This window comes from Cotesia typhae, unplaced genomic scaffold (genome assembly GCF_013202065.1).
Source record: "Cotesia typhae breed Kobodo isofemale line unplaced genomic scaffold, CoteBio_Ctyphae contig_23, whole genome shotgun sequence".
In the NCBI taxonomy this organism is placed as follows: Eukaryota; Metazoa; Arthropoda; class Insecta; order Hymenoptera; family Braconidae; genus Cotesia; species Cotesia typhae.
Genome location: NW_027423729.1, coordinates 306,716 through 332,843, shown reverse-complemented (window position 1 = coordinate 332,843; position 26,128 = coordinate 306,716). Strand labels below are relative to the sequence as shown.

Sequence of the window (26,128 nt, the reverse complement as noted above, 5' to 3'; positions counted from 1 at the left end):
TTTCTTATTTTCTTTTTTTAACTTTCAATAAAAATAAAGAAATAAATGAAACTTAATAAAAGCTTTTACTACTTTTGTTACCGTTTTTAAATGTGTTATTTGATCCTTATCAAAATTGCGGATAACGTGTTATAATTTGTTTCATTACGAATAATCATTTTACTTTTTTTAAAGATTTACTTGTACAGATAATAATAATGGATTAAATTATTTATTTTTCAGTTAATTAGCTTTTTAATTTATCAGGACAACTTATGTGATGGATTAGATGGATTTTATAATTTTTGGTAGGGGACATTAAATTACAAAGTGTAATTATTCGAAACCCGCAGCAATTTACGTATGACTGATTGTGTCTGTTGTAATTATTATTATAATGACCTCTTGACAGTTGACCTAAAATAATTGCATCTAATTAATTACTTTTTTTTCTAACATGATACTCTCATTAATGATAATTTATGTATAAAATGTTTTATTATCTTTTTTTATTTAATTTTAATTTATTCTTAAGAAATAAAAAACTAATTTGTACGTTCTTGAGAATTTTCATTATTTACAGAATAATAATAATAATAAATAAAAAAAAAAAAAAAAAAAAAAAAAAAAAGAATAAAATTCTTCAAAATGATTTTTTTGATTGCAAACATTTTTTTTTTTAATATTTTAATATTTTTTTTAAGGTAACAACATAAAAAAACAACCAAGCAATCTGATATAATTGAAACAAATAATGAAAACAAATTATTTAGTTACTTTTAAAAAGTATTAATTTAAATATTAATCGACAAAGGTATTAAAGTAATTTTTCCAGTTTCATTCTAACAATTACTTATTTATTTTTTTAATTTTATTAGTTCTTAAGCATTTTCACGGAGATGTGAAGAATAATTATTGAAACAAACCATTTAAAAATTATTTTAAAGGGTATTTAAAATATTATAGCTTATAAAATTGACATTGATGATATTCAAGGATAAAACGGTTTAAAAGAATGAAGAATTTAAATTAATTGAAAACCTTGAAATGAAAGTGAAAAGGCATAAGAAATTATTCAAAAATTACCAATAACTGATAAGATCTTCTTCATGCCAGTCATGAATCATGATTTAAAGTAGAATGACCTTGAACGTTATTATTTCAAACGATCGTTACTTTATCCTTATTATTCTTCCACCCTATTTTTCATATATAAGTCATTTAGTTAAATTTTATGATATAATTGCACTTTGTATTTTGTTATTTTTTTTTTTTACTTAGACTGGTGTAGTTTAAGTCGATACCAAAAATCGGTGTTATTTATATTATATGTCAGCGGTAAGTACCCAAATGGACGGCCAACAATCAGTCTACAAAGTTTACGATTTAATTAGCTTATAATGTATCCGGTAATTTAAAACTTTTAATTTTGGATTTTAGTAGCATAAGATAAGTACGAGTCTCTCTCTCTCTCTCTCTCTCTCTCTCTCTCTCTCTCTCTCTCTCTCTCTCTCTCTCTCTACTACTACATATCTCTCCTCAGGTCTAAGGTTCGGGGGTAAATCGCGAGTAGAACTATTAGGTCATTATATGTACGTCGTCGAAACTCACTTAGTTTAACATATTGGACATAAAGATAAAATCTAAGTGTTTGTTAGAGGTCACAAGTTTCACTTGTCATTAAGATTATTATTGTCGAACCATTTGTTTCATGGAGCTTGACATTATCGAACAACTCTGTGTACATATATTATCCATGCAGCGTATGTGATTTTTATCGCAATGATGTACATTACCTGCTTTTTAGGTACTCTACTGATAATAATTAAAAAAAAAAAAAAAAAAAAACATAAACAGATTTATTTATGTAACTTTTATAGGCTTTTAAAGTAGAACACTAATAAATAATGAAATGTTGGAAATTACTCTTGTTTGATAAATATAATTAATATTTTTTTTTTTTTTTATAAGTTTTAGTACTGCAACGTTAAAAGTAAATTTTATTTACAAACTACTTCGATATATTTAAGACTACAAAAATTATTTTCGAGTAGAAAATGTTTGAGGTTTTAATATTTATATGTTTCTCATAAAAATATTATCAGATTCTTTGCAACTTTTTCATCTTTATATTTGCAATTATCCCTGATATTACGATACAAAATATCACTCTCCAAGCACAATTTTTTTGTGTAACTTTTTGTTTTTAGTTCGGTTTTGCTCGCAACAAACTCGGCCAAGGTAATTTCCTAAAAAAAAGTAGACAAAATTTAATGAGAATCTTATAAGCATTATTTGTGTTATCGAGATAAGAAAGCACTTCATAGCCCTTAAAATATTAAAGGAAATAAGCGAAAATTTTATTAACAGTGTAATTTTTTAAAAATATTTTATTGTCAATAAATTAAAAATATAATATAGCTCCTGATTAATCTTAGCATTTCCAAAATTTATTGCTCCATAAACACTGAATTTAAATTTTATTGCTCTATCTAGGCTAAAACTAGATTTTTTCAATAATAAAATTGAAAATCAAATTTAAAAAAGAAAAAAAAATTATTTTCGTATTTCGATCAATAGAACTGTCGTAATTACATACATTACTACCTGATTTTCTGGTAACTAGAACAATAAAATAAACTTTTTGAACGTTACATTAATTCGGCGATAAAAAAGTTATTACTTACTAGTAAATATTACATGACATCATGCTCAAAGAATTCAATAAAGTAATTTCGTATTACTTCAAAATATTACTTTTACATTCATGCTTGGATGCCTTCGTTAATGATAAATAGTAATTGAAAAATCTGTAGGATTTCAAACAACAAAAAATATTATTAAAAAGTATACACCATAGAGCACTAGAACGCATTCACGTATATACTGACATTCGTCAGATAAGTGTTAGGTATATGATTATAAAAAAAATATTTTCCAAGTGATAAAAATAATTAGTTCGAGGGTTATTTTTTAAACTGGTGTGAAAAGTTAAGAATTATTCGAGTTAAATTGAGTTAACTGGGGGATAATAACTTTAACTGTAAGATAACTAAGAGTTAAGAAAATAGTCATAAGGAATCATTAGTTTGCTTTAGGCTGTCAGAGAAAGTGCTTCGATTATTCATTTAAAAACTAGTATTAAAAATAAAACAATCATGTATAAGTTTATGTTATTTAATTATACGTTTGTTGTGTTTTTTATACTTTTGTTTGTAATCGACTCATTACAACGCGGTATGTTTATTAAATTTGATTGAGTATTTTTTAAAGTTATTTTTATTTATGGTTGATGATTTTAATAAATTTTAATAAATTTTTAGAAATGACATCTTTGGGAAGAATACAAAAAAGTTTGTTGAATCATGATTTACATACAACAACACACAACTCTGAGTTAGAGTGCAAAGAAGATTATGTCAAGTGTGTTAATGACCGCCGATGTATTCCGAAATTTTTGTGGTGTAACGGAGAAAAGGATTGCAAAGATGGAAGTGATGAAAAAATGTGCTTATGTCTTGATCAAATTGATAACAATAAAATTTGTGACGGCAGATTTGATTGTTTTAATGGCGAAGATGAACTTAATTGTTTTGGTGATTATTTTATTAATTTGTTTGTTCAATAAATAAATAATATAATTAATTAAAAATTGTTTTATTAAAATGTATTTTTTTTTTTTTTTTTTTTTTTTAAATCAGGGTGCGGTAATAATTCTTTCAGCTGTCTAGATTGGACTAGACGTGATCCTAAGGGGATGTGTGTATCCTTGTCGCGAAGATGTGACGGAGTAACTCAGTGTCCAAACAAAAAAGATGAGTTAGATTGTAGTATTCTCACACCATCTCTTGTCAACCAGGATACTGTAAATTAATTTTTAAAAAATTATATTATTTATTTTGACGTTTTTTAATAAAATTTTTTTGTTTAATTTAGGTGATTAATTACAAGTATAAAGATGGATATTTTTTCAAAAACTGGAAGGGCAATTGGTACCCAGTCTGTCCAGAAACACAAACTTGGGCATCTGACGCATGTTTAGAAGTAACTGGAAGTCTCTCTTCCGAACCACCGACAATTACAGTTAATATGAATATAAAAAAGGAAAAACGTAATCTGGGGCCATATATCACGATGATGCCATGGGGGCAGGTTAGATTGCTCAACGATTGTTTTGCTGAAATAGCATTTGTTTTGTGTACTAACCAGAAAAAAATCTAATAAATAATGTCATAAAATTTTTTATCCTTTATCAAATTTATTGCTGTGTTTTTCGGCTCAAGAATTAAAGTAAAATGTTATTTTTCAGGTTCTATTTTCACATAAACTTAATTATTTAATTTATATTTTCAATTAAATATAATAAATAATATAATACTGAAGTTAAAGATCAACTTTCAATTTAAAAAATTTTTTTAACAAATTAATTACAATAAAAAATGCTTCTAAAAATTTTCACTTGCAATTTTTATTATATTTCTTACGTGAAACTTATTAATTTAATTGCTATTAAAACTTATCGTTTATTAATTTTCAAAAGAGTTTTTTAAAATTTCCGCCAACTTAAACATTTCGGCAAGTGCTGCCTCTAACGTGTAAATAAAAAACGACTATTTCAAAATGGCGTTGCCGCGTACGTGAGTGAAACACTTGTGTGTTTATATAAATAAACAAAAAAAAAAAAAAAAAAAAACCGCACCCACATTGCATGTACTAGTACAAGTACTACTAGTACATGCTTGAAAGTGATTATTGAAAACAAAGTACCTTAAAAATCTTTCATCTCAATAAAACTCGAAATAATGAAAACGGAGAAACTGAGAACATCAAAGGATCACCCATGCGTTTGACATCTACCAAACAACTTGGCATCATGATATCTGGTCTGGTTCTCTGACATCACATTACCTTCCACTGAGTCACATCCATTGTTCATCTGTTAAGAATGTCCAGTGACCGTATCTATTATATTTAATTCAAGTGACTTATTTATTTTTTTTATCCATTTATTTACATTGTTTTATTTTTTTAACAATTCAATATGCTTAAATATTTATTAATTATTGGCCTATGTGGATGTTTTATCAACCTAACGTTTGCTGAAGACTATATCGGCTGCTTCAAAAGTCCTCCGGAATCAGAAGAACCTCTTCTGGTAATAACAAATCCACGAGCTCCAGTATTTTGTGTGAAAGAATGCCTCAGTCGTTATTACATGTAAGTTTAATAAAATAATTATTATCTTTATTTAAAAAGTGTCATTTAAAATAATAATTTAATTATCTAGGTATGCCGGATTAATGAAAGGTCAACAATGCTACTGTATGAGTACTTACGGACGTAATGGACTGTCAAATGGCTGCAGCACTTGCATCGATGATAAAAAATCACTGTGCGGATCACACGATTCTATAAGTATTTACAGCACTGGCCAAAAAGTTTCAAGCCCACCACGAAGGCTCAGGGTGATAAACAACAAGTTAGAGTCACTTAATATCACATGGCAACTACCAGACATCACCAATGGCAACATAACATCTTACATTGTCCGTGCAGTGGCACTTGAAACTCATGCATTTTATCCACTTCAGCCTGTGCAATTACAAGTCCAAGGTGAATCATCTGACAGCACTCTCCTAACTAATTTGCAGCCTGGTACCAAGTATAATATCTCTGTAACAGCTGTCAATGCTAACGGTGAGAGCCACCCAAGTTATACTATTGATTGGACATTAATTGGTCCACCAGAAAAACCGGACAAGCCGAAAATAATTCAACAAAGCAGTTCTACGGTCGTTGTTGAATTGGCTGAAGGTAAAAGTCAAAACGGGCCGTTGAGTTCCTATCAAGTTATTATTATCCATCCTGGAACTATCCCGCCAAAACAAATAGACATTACTTATCCGGATTATCATACAGCTATCAAAGATGACTTGCCGTTTTATGTCACTGGTGAATTTAATGCCAACGAGTATTATAAGTACAAGCGATTTATTATCGGGGATGGTCAGAAAGTAGGCGGTTATTACAATGCACCGCTGCAGGAACCTTTTAATAGACCACAAGTTGGATTGGTATTGGTATCTCGCATAGGAAACGAAATAAAATACAGTCATTCTGATTTTGCAGGTCATTCGTTTGAATCAAGTGCAGGTCCCGATGATTTAGCAATCGGACTCTATATTGCTATTGCTTTATTTAGCATTTTATTAATAGCTGCTATCTCTGGCTATTTTATTTTGAGAAAGCGACATGAACAAATACGCATGACTAAATTACCTGAGCAACAAGAGCTTACACTGCAGGGTCCAATGTACGAAGTTGACAACATGGCTTACATTCCAGAAGACGTTCCAGAACGTCCCAATCATTATCAAAATTTAAAGTCTAAAGTTTGGAATATTCCTAAAAATTTTTTGACCGTCGAACCGGCCGTTATAAGACGCGGAAGGTTCGGTAACATTCATATGGGAACTGTCCAAGATAAAGATGGTAACTCATCAAGAGTTTTGATTCACTCGATAGATGATAAAAATTTACGTGCTTCTGAAAAGCGTCACATGCTAAGAGATCTTGATGTCTGTATTAAAGCTGGCAAAATAAATTGCCTAACAAGTTTTATTGGTAATTGCGAAACACCCGAAATACTTTATGTTGTTCAAGAAACGGCGACACATAATTTAAAATTGAGATTAATTGCTGCCCGATCTGGTGATGTTTTTCCGTATGAGTTTATCCTTACAATTGGATCATCGATTGCTATGGGACTAAATTATCTTGAAGCTCATAAAATAATTCATTCCCACTTGTGTGCAAGAAGTATCGGTCTTACTGATGATTTTGTACCCAAAATAATGGGATTCGGTATTGGTAAACACGCCTTAGATGATTTAAAACTAGCTCGCTGGACTGCGCCTGAAAGATTTGGTCACAAAAAACACAATCCGGCTGTCGTTTGGAGTTTTGCAGTCGTTATCTGGGAGATGATGAGCATGGGTGGTACTCCATATCACAATTTAGAAGATGAGTGCGACGTCGAGGAAGCTGTTGTTGAGAAAAATGTCCGATTGCTGCAGTTGCGAGATATGCCTGATCCGATTTACGAAGTTTTAATGTCTTGTTGGCACGATAATGCCGATGAACGTCCGACTTTTGATGAACTTAGTCGATTGGTAAGTCTTGACAATTGATGATACTAAAGTTAAAGTTAATAAAGATTTTATTAATAATAATAATAATAATTAAAATTAAAAATTATTTTTCAGAATACATTGAGCGTTGTCCCTATCACTGCCATCACAGAGCCTTATGTTCCAGAACTGGAATTGAATAATTAAATAATTCCAATTATTTCCATTTATACTTAAGGTTTATAAACAAAAGAACAATTTTGCATTTATATATATTTATTACATTACACAACTCGTTTTTAAAAGGTCATGAACCCTGATATCATGTATAGTTACCGTATACAAAAGCTGTTGATGCAATCTTTATTATTTTTATAAACAAGTATATATATATATATATATATATATATATATATATATATATATATATATATATATTTTTTTTTTTTTTTTTTTTTTCCAGCTACTTACAATTCGTACATACATAAGGCTCAACTTTTCCGTCCAGAAATTACTTAATTTTTTTTTTTTTTAATACAAGTTTTACAATATTTTTTATTTTTATTTAATCATATTCTACATAGATCTTATTTTATTTTATACATTTTAATATTGTTTTTATTGAGTAATTAATTAAAATTTGGTTAATTCCATGAAGATACTTTCTATCTTTTTCAGAAAGGTACATTTTAATTTAGGCATTCACCAAAGTACAAATAAAATTGTAGTAATACTGATATATTTGATAAAGATATATCGCTATGCCTAAACAACCAAATTAATTTAAGCATTAATATGTTTTAGGATTTTTTTTTTTTTTATTAATTCTGATATTAATGAACAAATACTTTTGATTAAATTAATATCTTTATTTAAGTAATACATAAATATCACATAAATTTATATTGTTATAATTTAAAGTGTTAGTATTTAAGTATAAAATAATTATTTAGAAAACTTAAAATTAAAAATCTTATGGCATAAGCGATATATTTTTTTTTTAATTTATAAAAAATTTTATACAGTCGAGTAAAAAAAATAGTAATTAGTATGAGTACATTCAGTGCTTAAATATTAATGTAAAACAAATTGGTTTTACGTTGGTAAAAAAAAAAAAATTATTCCGATTAATCGGAAGCACGTTATTAAAGAAAAAATATCATGTACTTTTTTATAAATTGTAAATCACCATTGTTATTAAAAGTGACTTAGAATCACTAACTAATTATTAAAAATAAAAAATTATAAAAATATTAAAATATTGAGTATTCTTTGTAATATAATAATTATTTCAAGTAATTTGATGAGATGAAATTTTGCTGGAATGCGAACCTGTGGGCTTAACGGGTATATTACTTTTGCTGCTGGTAATCGGACACAGTACCTGTCTGTAAGCTTCTCTGTAGAGCTTATTAGTTCCCGCATAAATAAAGGGATTGATAACTGAAGATGCCCATGCGAGTATAGAAGCAACCACATGTAAAATTGGTATTTTAACCTTGTCGTCAACGACATTGACCAGCATAAGTGGCAAAAAACAGAGCAAAAAACACAAAAATATGGTAAGCATAAGTTTTGTGACTCTTGAATCTTCACGTCTTTGAAATCCAGTATTTCGTCTCATACCGCCGTTAACCATATGTGCTTCTAATTTTTTACGACTTTGTCTAACTTTCCAATAGATGCAGAGGTAAGATACAATAATTACAACGCATGGAATTACGAATCCTATAACAAAGAGCATTTTTTTAGGACTCTTGCCATTTTTTTGGAGTATCGTGCATGAAAATGTCCTGGAGTCGAGGCCGAGTCTTCCCCAAATGCCAGTCAACGGCGGTAGAAGCAGTGAAAAACTCACTACCCATATCGCTATCAACATTATTGTTATCCCACGGTTTGTGTAAAGCTGCGCATAAATATCAGATTTTGATATCAATACGTATCTGCAAAAATAAATTAATAAAATATAATTCCAATAATTATTCTATATAATTATAACGAATTAAAATAGTTTTTAAATTTCTTAGGATCGCAGATTTATTCTCGACTTTATTAATTGCTTTCATATGTGCGTGACCCTCGCTATAAAAAGCAATATGAAAAGAGAACTGATGAGTCATTAAAAACTATGCAGAGTTTGTGTCTTCAAGCTTATTCATTACATTAGTAATTAATTATTCAAATTGAAGAATAAATCTCTATATATTTTTAATAAATTTATTATTAAAAAATATTAATAATTTACAAACCTGTTGACAGTGATAGCCACCATACTAAGCAAAGATACAGCAACATTTCCATAAAAAAACAGCGGAAATATTTGACAAAGTGTTTCACCAAGTACCCATGCCTCATTTAAATATCTGCTGGCCGTAAGCGGTAAGTTCACAGCAGAAAATATTAAATCTGATATGCTTAAACTTATGACGAATGCTGTTGTTGCATGTCTTCGTAATCGTGTGTACTTCATTAATGCAATTACTGTTACTAAATTACCTAGAACGATAAATAATTTTTTTAATAATTATCTAAGTCAAATATTTTATTTTCCCGTAAAAAAAAAAAAAAAAAAAAAATTAATAATAATAATAATAATTCCAATGATTCAACATCAAGTCTTTTATTTTTTTAATTCTTTAAATTATTTTTTACACTAATATATTTTTAATTAAATTTGTAGTTATCATTTAAAATGATAATTACTAATTAAAACTAATGAAAGAGAAAGTTGAGATTTTAATGTTAAATATGATTCATCTAACAAAACCCATAAAGAATAATCGTCTGTGTGTTTTTTCCTCGTACATTAATATATATCATCATTGTCTATCTTAATTGACGTAATTCTGATGGCTCAGAGTTAAAAGGTGACAAACGTGACGTAGGAAAAATTTTTAATTTAAACTCCAACCCTACTGCAACAGTTGTTGAAATTAAATTACAGTTAAGTAATATATCATTTTTTTTTTTTTTTTTTTTTTTTTTTCTAGTTATTTTAAAAGTCATATAATAATGACCTTAATAACCGTATCATTATGACTTGCCGACTGTAATTACCATTAACAAAAAAGAACAACACATGAAATTTAATCTCCCAAGACACGGAGAGACCAGACAATCATTTGAAATTTGATATTTTTATTTGTATTTATACTTAATAATAACAAAATGTTTATTTACTACGTATTAAATAGATAATATAATTAAATTAAAGGAATTATCTATTGTATTGAATATTGAATGTTAGTCATACCGAGAACGCCAACGATGCTAAAAAGTATCGCACAAACAGCAGCAGTAAGTGTCACGGCTCGTGGATAAGCTTGTTGATAGCCATGATCGTGATCCTGGATCACTCTGAAGTCGGTAGTCACGTTCATCTTGATAATCCTTTTATTTTTTACCAATCTCGGTTTTAATATCACTTCTATTCCGCTGGAACGATTTTTATTCGGAATCTTCACAGCGGCATTAATGTAAAGTTTGCATTTAAGCTAAAACTCGAGAACACGTGTTGTAGTTAAATCACTTGAATAAACTCCCGCACATTTACGTTCATCTGTTTGTTTATTTATTTATTTTTTGAGTCTCCGGTCTTTTTAAATTATTAACTCGCGTCAATCATTTGCATTAACTTCTGTCTAAAATTTACTAGATTCAAAAATAAATTTAATAAACAATTAATTGAGTACTACAAACCAAACAAATAAATTTAAATTTAAATATAATTCTATAAAGTGCGATTAAAATAATTCGTACGTGCTTCCAAAGTCAATCAAATGTATTTTAAAAATACTTATTGACGCACTTTATAGAGTTTAATTATCCAAATACTTTGTACTAATCGATTACCGGTGAATTTATTTATAATGCAGCTTTTTTATTTATTTATTTATTTATTTTTTTTTTTTTTTTTTTTTTTTTTTCAATGCAAAAGCAACCGCGTTTATTGGAATAAGAATGCTGGCGCTGAACAGTCGGATGAATAAAACTGGGAATCTATAATCCCCTTATAAACTAAAAACGAGCTGTGCACGGAATTTAATTGTACGCGGATTTGTGCTTCTGTTTCTTCTTTGCTTTTTGTAATAAAACTTGTTACTTTAACTAGTTATATTAGTATTACTGACGTTCTATTCCCTTACATTCCATTACATTTAGCGATATATACGCGCGCACTGCTAGAGTTCATCCCGGCGTAACCAGCGTCAAGAGCTAAATAAAAATTCCTTATCTTTTCTCCAACACTGTACTCGAATTAGCTTGTGTTATGACTTTCCTTTCCCTTCTCTTGCTTCTTCATCATCATCACCGCCGTCTTCTTGCTGTTTTAAATCCCCATTACTATTATATACCCGTTTTATTTCGTGGTGGTAAGATCGTTTTTTTTACCGCATTTTTTTTATTGGTCACTATTTCCTGAAAAATAAAAACGGAAAATCAATTATAAAAAGAAAAAAAAAAAAACCACTTAACCACTTCCGACTAATATTTTTTCTGTATTAATCATTTTACTTATCATGTTCTAATGTAAAAATTATTCATTATTTTTTATTCTAACACAAGTTGTGTGAAAGAATAAAAATATTATTAACTACTTTAAAATATTTTATTAATAATTAAACCAAAAATTATAAATGCATTTTTAAAAATAATATTAGTAATACTAATTAAAAAAAACTATATTTACAAGTAAATAAACCATAAATACGCAGTCCATAAAAAAATATTCTTAATTACCCACTTAACAAATTATCAAAAAATTTTGAGAATTAAAAAAGCAATTACCAAGTAATAAATATATAAAACATTAACGTTAATTCTTATGACATATAATAAATAATTATCAAAACAAAAACAAACACGTACTGACACGTCTGTAAAATAGACGATCTACTTATTGCTCAACTGGCGCACGAAACTTAACTGAGCTACTTTATATATTGTAAATGCAAGCCCAAACCCGAAACGAAACTAAACGGTGCGTCATTATAAATATCAAGACACTGGAGACCGGAGACCAATGATAGAGTAAAAAAATATTAAGTAAAGGTGAGCGGCACATGGTCTCGTTTTGTGATTGGTAAGCCGGGTGGTGGTGCATTAAACTACATAAGTACATACACGCTTTGGCTTATTCAATTTAACGGGATACCAGCTGCAAACTTCCCCAAAAATCATCCCTAATTCTTTTGTACTTTCGAAAGACGTCAAACAATCGCGTCTCAATACACAAGGTATTATATTCACATTTTCATTACATATTACACATATTGCGTGTTGAAAGTAGTGTTCACCAACACATATAAGTTTTTGGTTTTGAAGGCAAAGGCACCAAAGAGAGAGTCTTACAACTTATAACCTATAACTAAAGGAATTAAGTAAGTACAATAAAATATTTTTTTACCTTTTTACCTTAACGACCCTTCTATTATTCGAAATATGTACGTTAAAAATTCCCATAATCATTATTAACATAAATCCGATTATAAACTACAAAATACAACTTATTTAAATTTTAAAACGTTTTATTTAAGTAGTTCTTAGTTTTTATATAAGTTGTACTTTGACAATATTTACAGAAATCATTATCGCTGACAATAGATTTCTTCTGATATTTATTTATATTTCTATTTCTTTGGTCACGTTAATCAGTTATTTCTTTCAAACAAATATTTACTTAGTTGTTGTTCATGATAATATATATTTCCAGATAGAATACATTGTATTAATAAATAATTCCACTTATTTGATAGTTACTTTTGAACTAATTATGGCTCGTGTATAATTGATAAAAGTTGATTATTATTTTTATTAAATGAAATAATAAAAATTACCAAGAATTTTATTAATGAATTTTATCATTAAGAAATGAGATAATAAATATTACTTTGAAATGGGAAATTATTGTAACAATAAAACAATGAAATTATATTTTTATTATTTATCTTGACAGTTGATGCACTGCTAAAATTGATAAATAGTATCACCGGACTTGCAATATTGACCACGTATTATATTTATTTGTAATCAATGATGAACAATGAACTTTAATAGTACGCATGTCCTTCGATAAATAATTGTAAATATTAATTAATAATAACAATAATCATAATTATTTGTTGTATCGATTTTTAAAAAAACGATAGCGATGTTTGGAGGGTTCATTATAAAAATTTACGTATTTTAGTATATTAATATTTATTACAATAATATGAAATTGGTTTGTTTATTCATTTATTTATACTTATAGTTGATTAGAAAATTTATTTATGAGTGTGAAATTATGACAGTTAATTTTTTTTTTTTTTTTTTTTTATTTTAGTAAGTCTAAATTTAATCATCGTGAAAAAAAATTTTTTAAATTCACAAAAAGAGTTTTAAAAAATTTTTAAGTACAAAAATTTAAAAAAATTCCCAGAAAATAGAAGCGATGTATAACTATACTTTTATAATTAAGTTTCTTCTTGGAGTATAGCGTGTAAACATGAAAAAATATTTATTTATCAATATGTCTTTTGATAATAGTGAATATAAATTTGTAATGATAATGAATAGCTTGGAGTTTAGTCATAGGGTCGTAACACGAAGAATTAAAAGGTCGTTTTGAATTAGTTAACGTCAAAGTTTAGGACTACTGCTGCATTTGTAATTTATTGTTAGTCTTCCTTGGGTGTAGTTGTGTTGGTATAGTCAACTAGATATAATAGACAAGTAAAGATGCTTGAGAACTAACGAGAACCACCAAGAGCTGAATGAACTCATTGTATTTACCCTTCGTTTCTTCGTACATATCGCTACTCTATTTGAATTTAACAGAGAGTCATTCATAAGCATTCAAGCTTAAACTCCCTGTACTGTTCTTCATCTCTTTGCTGTTTTTACTTCTTTATTATTTACTACTGTATACCCGTGTATGTAGATCTACATGTATGCTTGTGTTTTGTAGAGGTGTGTTTTTATTATGGTATCTGCTGAGACAAAGTCGTTAAAAGTTAATATAATGATCCTAGTCCCAGGATAAGGAGGACTACAATTTAATATTCCATTTTTTATAATGCGAGTAATGTAATCACAGTGAAAGCTTGGACTGCATTCTTTGTTTTAATTTTATTATGCGGAAATCTGTTGTATATATGTCATTCATGTTTTTTTTAATAGAAGGGGACTTTTTTTGTAATTGCGTAGGAGTTGTATGGAAATTATTTACGTTTTTTTTTTTTTTTTTTTTTTTTTTGTTCCTTAGTCGATCATAATATTGAAAAATCAGGTTGCATAATGGAATGATTTAATAATAATTATTATTATTATTTAACTTTAAATTGGTACAATATTAATGGTTTTAAAAAAATATATATTATACTTTGCAGGAGAGGCCAAAATACTTTTTTTTTAATTCAATGTTAAAACACAGTTGAGGATGAGCAAAATGTGAATAGATATTGTTATTTATGATCATGATAAAACTTCCTTTTGTGAACCCGGAAAAATAATTTAGATCGACATTAGAGATAGATAGATATAAATCCCTATTTCAGCTTAGATTTAAAAAGAAGGCCAAAAAGGGCGAGTCATCATACACAATAATTGTAAGGTTTTATTTAAAGAAACGGTAAATTATTTATTAAATTTTTTATTTTATTTATCAACGTATAAATCGTTACAAAATATCAACTATTTTGGCGTTTTCCAGCTATTAAAACTGGTTTACTTTTAATCTTAAAAAATACTTTTCATTTAAAATAAATTTTTTAAGTATGTATATTTTATAAATCAATTTTATTTATTTATCAATGTTAAGTAAATTATTTTTTTAATTAACAAAGCATATAGAAAAAAACCTCTTTGACTCTATAGAATAAAATATAATATTATTAAAAAAAGATTCTTTAAAATTCGATTATAAAATGTATTTACAGACGCATTAACAACACGTTAAATGCTTGATGAATTGATTTAGTTTAATAATAATAATTAAAATAATAAATGACACTGGGTGTATGGTACACGCATTTGTGCTGTGTCGTTAATTAGTTATGAATTTAAAAATTTATAAAATCAATTTTACAATTCTAAGTCGAACATTGACGATAACTCTGAGCTTTTTGTTCTATTTCCGCCAACTGCTGTATCATTACGGTGTTAAGTGAGTCAACTTCAGCCATCAGGTCTCCAAGAAGCCTGTCATTATCTCTATAAACGCTTTCCATACCATCAAGATCTTTGAATTTGGTGGTTGTATCAGCAGTAAGTTCAGAAGCACGTTGTAACAATTTTTTGGCACGTTGAATGTCACCTTTGCTCTTGGTGACGCGGTACGTCAATGAATCACCAGCGTTTTTGTACTCCATCCCAAGTTTTTCTGTCTTCTCCTTAACTAATCTAGCATCTTCAGCTAACTTACGTAGTTCTCTACGTATTTCTTGATTCAAAACAAAATCATTTTTAACAGATTGAGTTTGTAGATGTTTCAATCGTGCTTCAAGTGCTTCAACAGCCGCTGTAGTGTTACCAGCTTTTTGTCTTGCCTCTGCTGTTACTTCAGCTACAGCTTCAAGATCTTTTTTTGATAATCCGATATCTATTTCAGCTTTTTCTATTGCTGAAGCTGCTTCGAGCTGTGCTTTTTGAGTCTCTCCCAATAATGAAACAACCTAAAAAATAATATTTTAATTAATTTATTGAATATATAAAAAATAAAATATAATTAAATACCTTGCCAGCTTGAGTTTGTCTTTCAATAGCTAATTCTTTAGCACGATTAGCTTGGTCTTCTAAATTTTGAGCCCTTCTTAAATCAGAAGCAGTATCACTCAATATTTTATCAGAATCAGTTAATGATCCCACTATTTTGTCGATATCAGCCGCTAAGCTTTCAATTGCTTCTGGTTTCAAATTCATCTGTTTACTTAGTACTTCTTCAGCTAAATCTCTAACCATAACTGGAGTCGGTTGATCATCATTCAATATCATCCATATTTTATCATTTATATCGGTTAAATTTTTCAATAATTTATCTGATTTATTTCTTGCGTCGTACGCATAATTAAATGCATTTTGTGCGTTTAATCTTGCTGTCACTGCATCTTGTTTAATATTCATCATCTGTTGAAATAATTTTTTATTTATTTTATTTGTAAATCAACGATTAGTAATAATTTATTTAAATTAAAATAATATGTAAATTATAAATTATTATCTTACCGTACGCAAAAGTTGTTCTGCAGAATCTTTGTGGCTTTTAATTTTGTCAGCTTGTTTCTTAGCAACATCAAGTGCTTGATTAGCTTTGCTAACAGCTCCGGCATCGCAAGAAATACCTCCGCAAGAGCCACAACCAGCACCACCACAAACATTGCTACACTCAGTAACATTGTCTCCGCACATTCCAAGATTCAATCCCGGAATATCATTTTCTAAATTAATCAATTTGTCATTTAATCTGGTGATAGACTCCTGACTGCGTCCCTGAGCATCTTCAACAGTAGCACGATTCTTGACCAAGAGACTTTCAGTATTTTTCCTATATCTCTCGGCATCAGAAAGAACACTAGTGGTCTCATTGGCCATTTTCTCAGCTTGCCTTGACTGTTCGGCCATTTGCTGGGTTACATTCAACGCTCCTTGAACATTAGCTTCCTGTAATCTCATTGCCTCCTCTTTCAATAAAGCCGCACCCTGATGTAAATTATTCGTACGGTTCTTTAACTTTTTCAGTGCGACATCGCCTAAATTAACCCGCTGGCTGACATTCTCCAGCTGATTTTTAACATCTTCGAGTTCATTGGCCGATGACGAAATATTAGTTTTTAAATCTTCAGCCAGCCCCTCCAATTCATCAAGATCCTGTGATCTCACTGTGGTTTTGTCAATCAACGAGCGAACTTGGTCAAGTGATTCAAGCATTGCGTCAAACTGCTGACTGTAAACACCAGTTGTGCCGACTTTTTGGATTCTAGATGCTTCTTGGATTACCGCATTGGTTGTATTTTTTAATCCATCAAGTATCAAGTCCCAATTATCGAAACATTCGCCACACGGACTGCAATTGGGTGCTGTACCAATGTAACTACGGTCACATTGATCACATTTCTCGCCTCCTATACCTTTGTGGCAAACACAGTGACCAGTTTCACGGTCACACTGAGAACTTGATGATCCAATGTCATCACAGTCACATGGCTGGCACTGGATATTCGGATTTCCCCAGTAGTTGGCTTGGCATTCATTACAACGCCGTCCACCAAAGCCTGGTCGACATTCACAAGTCCCGTCAAATGGATTACATCTAAAATGCAAATATTTTAATGAATAAATAAATCAATTAGTTTAAAAAAAAAATTAACAATGAAATATTTATTACTTGTCAGAAGCACTTCCAACAGAATCACATTCACATGGATCACAGCCCTGACCACTCGCAATGCGCCAATGATTTTCTTCACAAGTGTCACAAAGATTACCAACCACATGCGGCAAGCAAGGACATTGTCCAGTACGATGATCACAGGGTCCAGCAGCGTGATCAGTGCCCAATACATCACACATACAGTCTCTACAATCTTTTTCCAATGCATTTCCGTAAAATCCAGGCTTACAGAACTGGCAATTGGGTCCATCAGTATCGTAAAGACATTGAAGACAGCGCCCCGTGTGCGGATCACAGTTTCCTGGTCGTGAAAGATCAACATTATTACTACAGTTACAAGCGGTACAACTGCCAGTTGGTTCTTCTGGATCGCCGAAGTAATTTTCAGCACAATTTTCACAACGGGCTCCTACGTAACCTTCAAAACATTCGCATATTACGTCGTGGGTTACTGGGTCGAGAGAACAACTTTCAGCGTATGAATGGCCGGAGTCAATGGTACCTGTTTTAAAAATTAAATGTTAATTTTATTGGTATTAATAATTAATTAATTTTTAAACTTACCAGGACAAGGACAAGCCCGACAAGGGATGTCGACGCCAATACGTGGATCTCCATAGAAAGTTTCAATACAGCGATCGCAAGTGTGGCCTGTTGTATAATCACGACAATTTATACAAGCGCCCGTGCGTGAGTCACAATTATCGGCATGTCCATTGCATTCACAGCGCTGACAGTGAGGGAAGTTCCAGAATCCTGGATCACATTGACCACAAGTTTTGCCGTAAGTATTGGGTCGACATTTACACCGTCCAGTATCAACGTCACAGAAGTTATCCAGTGCTCCGACTGCGTCACAGTCACAAGCGGTACAGCCATTTGGTCCGAATCCGTAAGTTCCTGGTGCACAACGGTCACAACGTCTGCCTACTACATTTGTTTTACAAGGACACACTCCACCATAATTTTGACACAGTAAACTGTGTGATCCCGTCGGATTACATTCACAAGCTAGAAAAAATATATTCGCATCAGATAAATAACTTTTATTACAAGTCAATTTTACGAGCATTTATTCAAAATTTTTAAATAATTATTTTTAATTAAAAAAATTAAAACAATTACCATGAGCACCATCAAAGACCCAGAAGCCAATACTATTGTGATACTTGGTACAAATATCATTTTCGTCATGACTACTACCAGCATTGACTTCATTAAATCTTTCATTACAACGATACCGATCGTACTCCTGCTTACGCAATTCACCGATGCCTGTACCTCTGAAGAAAGATATTTCATCAATTCTGGGTCTTAAAACGATCTAAAAAAAAAAAAAAAAAAAAAAAAAAAAAAAAAGTTGCTATCATTATTGTCATCAATTTAACGTACCAACAATTGTTTTAATTAAAAATAAAATAAAAAAATAACCGAATCAATAAGAATTGCTGCTCCAGGAATGGGATCACCTTGAGGGTCGAATCTCCGGAAGCTTAATAATATTTTATAAATTTTTCCAGCTTCAAGACAAACAGCTGGTGTTGCTTCCTTATAGCGTGTATTATCAGTCAATTCAACCCAGAGTCTGTCATCTTCTTCTCTCCAATTAGCGCAGGGACCATCTGGATCTGGAGGACCATCACGCTCAACAAATATTTCCACGTCCTGCCATACACCTTGATGAATTGGTTCATAACGAACGACAATATCATACCACATTGATTTCCTGATATCGTCGATAGTAAAGTTCATCGTCGAACCTTCCAGCGCCTTCATAAAGCCTGTACCAGTCCAAGTATTGTCTCTTCCATCTCTAAATGGTTCTCTAATCACCACTTGGCAGTTCTATGAAACAAGTAATATTTATTATTTAATTTATACTTACAAGTTAAATGAAATATAATTTATATATGTATTATTATTATTATTATTATTATTATTATTATTATTATTATTATTATTATTATTATTATTATTATTATTATTATTATTATTATTATTATTATTATTATTATTATTACATCAGTAGCGCCTGCCAATTCTCCTTCATAAACCAAGAAATCTAATGATCCAGTGTAGTAACTCTGCTCGGGCTGAACACAAGTTCTGTCGCCGACGTGAGGTCTGCAACGACACTGGCCTGTGAGAACATCACAGGTAGATTCGTATGAACCACCAAGATCACAATCACAAGGCTTGCAGCCGTCATGATCATCGGACAGTCCCCAGTATTCCGGTAAGCACTGATTACAATCACGTGCCGTGACGTATCGCTTACACGTACATTCTCCAGTTACTTGGTTGCAGCCTTGATTGTCAATAGTTCCCAGAATATTACAAGTACATGCTTGACAACCATCTGGATTTTCAGGGTCAAAGTTCCAGAATCCGTTCTTACACCTATCGCATCTACGACCTTCGACATTTGACTTACAGTGACACCGACCTGACTCTTCGCCAGTCAGTACATCTGTTCGTGGATCGCAAATTCCATCGTCCAGAGAACCACCAGGGTCACAATCACACGGCTGGCATGCTTCTGGGTCAGTTATATTTCTGGTAGTATCATGGTAGAAGAAAGGTTTACACTGCTCGCAATTCTGTCCACGAGTATTGTGCTGGCAATCATCGCAAACTCCTCCAGAAATCCGTCCAGATTTTTCGTAAACAGCTTCGTCAAAATGACAAGAGTGAGCGTGATTGTTACAATTACAACGACGACAAGCGTTCGTTTGTTTACCAACCGCAGGTTTCCATGGCCCGTCATTGTAAAGATCCTGGCAAGTTTCACAATTCAATCCCTTGGTGTTGTGCGTACATTCGCACCGTCCATGTACCATTTCATCTTCATTAGCTATTCCCGGCAACTCAAGACAGGCGGAAGCATGACCATAACATGAACAAGAACCACGGATCACCATGTCCTGCACGGCATAATAATATTTCTCCCTAATCTCCGGTCTATCATCCAGTAAATCATCACCGAGAGTGTGCAATCTTGTGAAATTTATACGTAGGTTTGTCATTTTCATTAAATTCTGAACTTCTTTTGAATATGGATTGTCTATTACAGCTTGCAAATTCGGCGGCAGTACACGGAATATTATTTCACCGCCAGTTGATGGAGCGACAAATGAGTAACGTGACTCACATATAACGTCTGTTAATTTCTCTGGTTGGTGAGTTGGAACACCAGGAAACGATTGTTCACAATTGTGTGCAAAGTATCTGTACACTTGCCAGGTTTTTCCGAAATCATGTGACCGTTCGATCAACATTGCTGCCGGTCGAAACGTTTGGAACCGTATTATCAAATGGGTAAAGTGAAATTCTGCTTCTAAATCAAATGATATCGTGACATTCTCAACTCCATTTTCTGCTTGCCACCATAATCGACGTGATGGACTGCAAATTAAATAATTAAATCAGCTATCTATGAATTATGATTTCCTAGAGGGGAAAAAAAAAAAAAAAAAAAAAAAAAAAAAAAAAAAAATTAATTCATAAACTTACCCTCCAACAATATTAGTAATATTATGCTGCTGTTTTGGATTAGAGGCATCACAGAAGAAACATTTTTTTCTGTCTTTTAAATGAGATACTATACAGAATCTCTCTGGACCATTGAGACCACAAGTTGATGACGCAGATAAACGGTCTTTTCTTCCTATCAGCAGATTTCCTGTCGCCGGATAACAAGAACTCTGTTCACACGGATGACGTCTCTTTGGGAATGGACCTACGCCGTTAATAAATTATTTAATATTTTGTTAATTTAAATTATTTCAACAACAAGTACACCCAACTCCATGTCTATATGGCGATTAACATTAAATTTTATTGGTAAATTAAATGTTTAACTGGGAAATTTGTGCTATTAGTTTTGTGTACATTTTAAGACTACACCTTAACCATGTGAAGGTATTTATTAATATTAATTTTATTAATGTGCGTGTTTTATTTTTTTAATAATTTTTTTTTTTTTTTTTTTTTTTTTTTGGTGGTTTTATTGCTCACTATCGAGCAAAGCTACCTCTAGGCCTTGCGATTATTCTCATGGGCCCATGATAAGTTAATCCATCTGATGATGAAATGTCTCCACGTTGTACTGATCCTATAACACCTTCATTTTATTCCCTTTTATTATTTCATAGCTTTTAAAATTTATTCCTTTTTATTGCAATTTTTTTTTTTTTTTTTTTTTTTTTTTTTAAATATTCTTCTTTGCTAACTTTCTTATTAACTATTTATCTAAAATTATTTTTATTCGTTTGAATATTAATTACCTCGTGATGCCGTCCTGTTGTACTGTCCATGGGTAGAATCTAAAAAAAAAAATAAATAATTCATTTTAAATACAGTTATAAAAAAGTAAATTTTATGACAGTGATAATTAAAAAAAAAAAATAGAATTTCCTCTGTAATTTTATTTTAAATGTAATATTTTAATCTTGTTAATTATCGCGAATATAAACGGATGTTTGTGACGATTCTTTGAACAGTTGATACTCAAGTCTAATCAAATATCATGTAATTAAAGTTTTTTTCATGAAGAATGAATTTACTAATTTTACGGAATATTTTAATAATTTGATTTTTATGGTAAAAAAAAAAAAAAAAAAAATGCAATTTGGCTTTTTATAATTATTCATACAGAGTAAGTTAAATAATTTATCAATATGCGTAAATATTTGATGGACCATTCGATTTTTAAGAATCGAAATAAAACTGTAGGGTCCAACGGAAACAGGGGGTCAAGGGGTCTTCGTATCTAATCGTCGGATAAAAAATTTTTTGTTAAAGAGGGTAACGAATAGAAAGTAGGCTGTTATTGGGTATCATTTCTCTACGTAACCACATGTTTTTTTTTTTTTTCTTCATTTTAACTTTTTTTATTTTTTTAATTATCACATATCACATATTTCTCTTTGACCATTCATTACTTTATTTCAATTACTCCATTAAGTTTAATTTATTACTTACCGATAGTGAAGACGAATAGCAGTAAAGCCGCTGTGAATCGTATCGTATTCATTTTCATTATTTCAGAATTGATACGTTTCTTCTGTTCAATTCAAACGGTCTAACATGTCTGCTTCTATCTAAAAATTAATTATTTATATTACATAATTGATGATAAAATTTTAAAAATAGATAAATTTAATTTCTTAAATTTAAAAATAACATTTTTTAGTATAATATTAAAATATATTTTTTTTCTTATTTCCTGTGTGATAAAGTCGCGAATCAGAGAGGAGATACAATAGCCCCAGGTTATTAAGTAATACAAGACTTAAGTTATCAATGAATTAAAAAATATATAACCGCACGTGAAAGTGACCGTATGATTAATTTAATAAATTTAAATTGTCATTACACATTAGAAATAAGTTAAAAAAATTTTTTAAATAATTTTTAAAATACTTACAATTAATTATAAATGAGAGTGAATTAAAATAATTATAAAATATTTTTTAATTTATTATCAAAACAGAGAAATCTTTGACATAAAATTAGCTGACGATTTTTTTTTTTTTAACTTTAACATTCTTTACCTTCTTCTCTTGCTTTCTCTCTCTTTCTCTTACTTACTTATTTCTGTTATTATCATTATAAGTGTAGGTATAATAATAATAATAATAATAATAATAATAATAATAATAATAATAAAATATATATATATATATATATATATATATATATATATATATATATATATACGTAGTGAGCAAGAAAAACTGCACTTATTAACTTTAAATGTAACCAAAGCGCACAGTAAAATAATAAAATAATAAAATATTTTTTACAAATATCGATTTAAATAACATCAAATCATCCACCTAATCTGGACACGTTAGTCCTGCAAATAGATCTAGATCCTCACAATACTTGTTTATGTTATTTCCAATAACATGTAATGAGTGTGAGTATGGTACTGTATGTGATCACCAGTTTAAAATCACCTTTGCGGAGCAATAAATAAATAACAAAAGTTTCGAGCGCTGAAGATATAGTTGGACACAAAAATAAAAATAATAAACTAAAAATGCGAGTATACGGAGAATAGTTTTTATTTAGTTATACGCGACTCACGCTGTCGCTTCTAGTAGCAGCTAGCGGCTGCAGCACTCTCAGCACACACTACAGAATATACACGCTGTATGTGCGCCTTCTCTCAGCTCTCAGTCGCACAGCCAAACCAGAGAGCAAATGCTGTCGAGGAAGATCAATGCTCCAGTTTCACTGGATGTTAGAGAGAGCTGACAAAGGTTAGTCATATTGCGGGGGATCACGGGGTAAAATACCGACACACTGTGGGAGGGATTAAATCTCTTATAACTGTACGCCGACTACAGTTTAGACTACACATATGCATGAAAATATTATATTTTTTAAAAGATTTTATCATTTTTTACGATTTATTTTAATTTTTATATTTTTACATGCTTATTAGAACTTTAAATATTATTTTTAAAGACTGGAGGATTAAAAAATTTTTCATGCATTTTTGTAGCTTATCAATTATTTGCTATTTTTTTTTTTTTTTAATTTTACAATAAATAAAAGATAATTTTCTAAAAATTAAAAAAAAAAAAAAATTTATTCATTGACTATAGGCCGTTGGTCTGCTTAGTTTATTATGAGACTATGAAACTATACTCGTTTTGTATAGATATGTACGTACTTAGGTATATATAAGTAAACGTCTTGTAGACCATAAAATGTCGTATCGTAGACATAGAACAGAGAAGTAAAGAGTGTCACAGTGTCTTGGGAAACCAGATGTTTTTTCATTTCATGAGCCTGAAATCTTTGAGACCTCCGACCTTCCTCTGCTTCTCTATTAAAACACTCTTCTCCCTTAAAATCTTTTACGAGTCTAGGCCGCCCTTGTCTACTTGTACTAACTACTAACAAACATCTACTAAATTATTCTAAAATTAAAAAATGTATTTTTACTCCAAACTCTGATTCCAATTCTAAGAATTCATATTTCATTTTACTTCAATGAAATTTAATAAAATTGTTTATGTAGTTAATTTTAAAAAATTAAGTTTAATTAAAATGACGCTTAAAATTTGCACTTAAAATTACTGTTGCATTAATTCGTTCATACTTGATCGTAACGTTATTCGTTTTGAACGTAGGCGTTAACGCCAGTATTTAAGTTTCCTGTCGGCACTTAAATCTTTAATGCTCACCATAGATTTGCGTTTTATTTTAATTTTTAATAACATGAGTTATTTTTACTTAGATAATAATTAAAGAAGAAATAAATAAATTAAAAATACGGTCATTGGTATTTAATATAAAATAGCCAGAGGCTGAGCTTACTGACAATACTGACCGAATAAGGATCTTGCAAGGCTGCTACTCATGTATAGTGATATAAGTTAATAAAAAGGGTGTTCGAAATTATTTTTAGCATGTGCTGCATACCAGTTAGCAAAAATAAATTCTAAAAATCCATGCTATTTATTCACTTATTTACTCAACGAAATAAAAAACCGAGTTTTTGATTTTATTTTCGTTGATGAGGAGTTTTTTTTTTCTTAGTTTACGGAAATGATATGTTTTAAAAGACACCCGTTATAAAATGCGGTAGGTGATGTTTCACACATGCAGCACACTTGCATTTAAGTTTTATTTAGTTCCTTTATTATATAATTGTTTTTTTTTTTAATGAATGATTAATTTTCATTTTCTGTACATGGTTACAAATTTTGAATAATGATGAGAATTTTTTTGTTTAAGGTAAAGGTAAAACGGAGTGACTTAATTTTTTATAAATAAAATTAAAGAGTATAAAATGGGTCAGTTAAAAAATTTTTTATAACTTTATAAGGTTTCCAAACCAATTGAGTCAAGTGGTAAGAACTTCAAAAATACTAAATTTAATTTAAATTATTATCTCTTAAATCATAGATTTTTTAGAAAAAAAAAAAAAAAATTACAAAACTCAAAGCTTAAAGACAAAAAAGTATCATAAAATTTGTAAAAAGTATGTAAAAAAAATCGTATTTGAAATATTTATTGATTAATATAACAAATATTGACTATTAAATAATATAAATTAAAAAAAAAAAAAAAAAAGTAGTGTTTAAAGTAATAGTCAATGTATAGAGTAAAGAGGAAGGAAGAGAAGCGTGGGTGTATATCTAAAGCTATCTTTCTCCGGTTATGATAATAATAATTTATAAAATGCCATTGCCTCCGTCTTCCTTGTCTTTTGCGTACACAAGTACTAATATCATTCTCACTCAACTTCCCTTACTTATTTTTTGTCTCAGTTTCAAACACTTTTCGTATTTTATTTTTTTACTAAAACAACTGGACAACTACTACTGTTTATAATTATCGTTTATACTTAGAGTGCACTCAACTATTTTTTTCCACATGAGTAGTCATTGTATATAATCTCAATTCCGGAAAGAATCATCATTTTAAATTCCAAGAAAAATTTAGTTGCAATCAGTTGAAATTTATTGAAATAAAAAATAAACAAAGCCCATAAATATTCATAATAGATATTTATTTATTTTTTAAATTCATATTTTACATTAATTTATTTTAATTGAAGAGTCTGTTAATTTTTATCCATAATTAATTTATCTCCTAATTAAATTTTAAATATTTATAATCGCATTTA

General features: G+C 29.8%; 4 protein-coding genes across 16 annotated transcripts; 2 read left to right on the top strand and 2 right to left on the bottom strand.

Moving 5' to 3' along the window:
* The first annotated feature begins 3,102 nt into the window (after window positions 1-3,102).
* Window positions 3,103-4,270, top strand: LOC141525060 (serine protease ndl-like). The gene is made up of 4 exons (XM_074239359.1): window positions 3,103-3,216; window positions 3,303-3,575; window positions 3,681-3,844; window positions 3,916-4,270. The coding sequence occupies exons 1-4, from the start codon at window positions 3,138-3,140 to the stop codon at window positions 4,198-4,200; spliced, it is 801 nt and encodes a 266-aa protein (XP_074095460.1). The 5' UTR covers window positions 3,103-3,137; the 3' UTR covers window positions 4,201-4,270.
* Window positions 4,271-4,757: 487 nt separating this feature from the next.
* LOC141525058 (putative inactive tyrosine-protein kinase Wsck) lies at window positions 4,758-8,368 on the top strand. Its single transcript, XM_074239349.1, has 3 exons — window positions 4,758-5,196; window positions 5,267-7,151; window positions 7,245-8,368. Exons 1-3 carry the CDS (start codon window positions 5,021-5,023, stop codon window positions 7,314-7,316), a joined length of 2,133 nt encoding a protein of 710 aa, XP_074095450.1. The 5' UTR covers window positions 4,758-5,020; the 3' UTR covers window positions 7,317-8,368.
* On the bottom strand, window positions 8,063-12,535 carry Tre1 (Trapped in endoderm 1). Of its 7 annotated transcripts, none has more exons than XM_074239357.1 (4): window positions 12,517-12,535; window positions 10,363-11,528; window positions 9,359-9,605; window positions 8,063-9,052 (listed from the first exon to the last, which is right to left on the bottom strand). In XM_074239357.1, the coding sequence occupies exons 2-4, from the start codon at window positions 10,487-10,489 to the stop codon at window positions 8,401-8,403; spliced, it is 1,026 nt and encodes a 341-aa protein (XP_074095458.1). In that variant the 5' UTR covers window positions 10,490-11,528; window positions 12,517-12,535; the 3' UTR covers window positions 8,063-8,400. The 7 variants fall into 7 exon arrangements, with proteins under 7 accessions (XP_074095458.1, XP_074095454.1, XP_074095452.1 ...); XM_074239353.1 differs by lacking the exon at window positions 12,517-12,535 and adding an exon at window positions 12,234-12,370; XM_074239351.1 differs by lacking the exon at window positions 12,517-12,535 and adding an exon at window positions 11,800-12,217.
* Window positions 12,536-14,747: 2,212 nt separating this feature from the next.
* On the bottom strand, window positions 14,748-23,653 carry Lanb1 (laminin subunit beta-1). Of its 7 annotated transcripts, none has more exons than XM_074239342.1 (13): window positions 23,286-23,653; window positions 22,462-22,580; window positions 21,765-21,803; window positions 21,512-21,601; window positions 20,992-21,217; window positions 19,500-20,883; window positions 18,910-19,323; window positions 18,604-18,802; window positions 18,043-18,489; window positions 17,473-17,980; window positions 16,314-17,397; window positions 15,825-16,214; window positions 14,748-15,763 (listed from the first exon to the last, which is right to left on the bottom strand). In XM_074239342.1, the coding sequence occupies exons 2-13, from the start codon at window positions 22,517-22,519 to the stop codon at window positions 15,182-15,184; spliced, it is 5,421 nt and encodes a 1,806-aa protein (XP_074095443.1). In that variant the 5' UTR covers window positions 22,520-22,580; window positions 23,286-23,653; the 3' UTR covers window positions 14,748-15,181. The 7 variants fall into 7 exon arrangements, with proteins under 7 accessions (XP_074095443.1, XP_074095442.1, XP_074095445.1 ...); XM_074239341.1 differs by having other exon boundaries at window positions 23,319-23,653; XM_074239344.1 differs by having other exon boundaries at window positions 23,442-23,653.
* Between the last annotated feature and the right edge of the window lie 2,475 nt (window positions 23,654-26,128).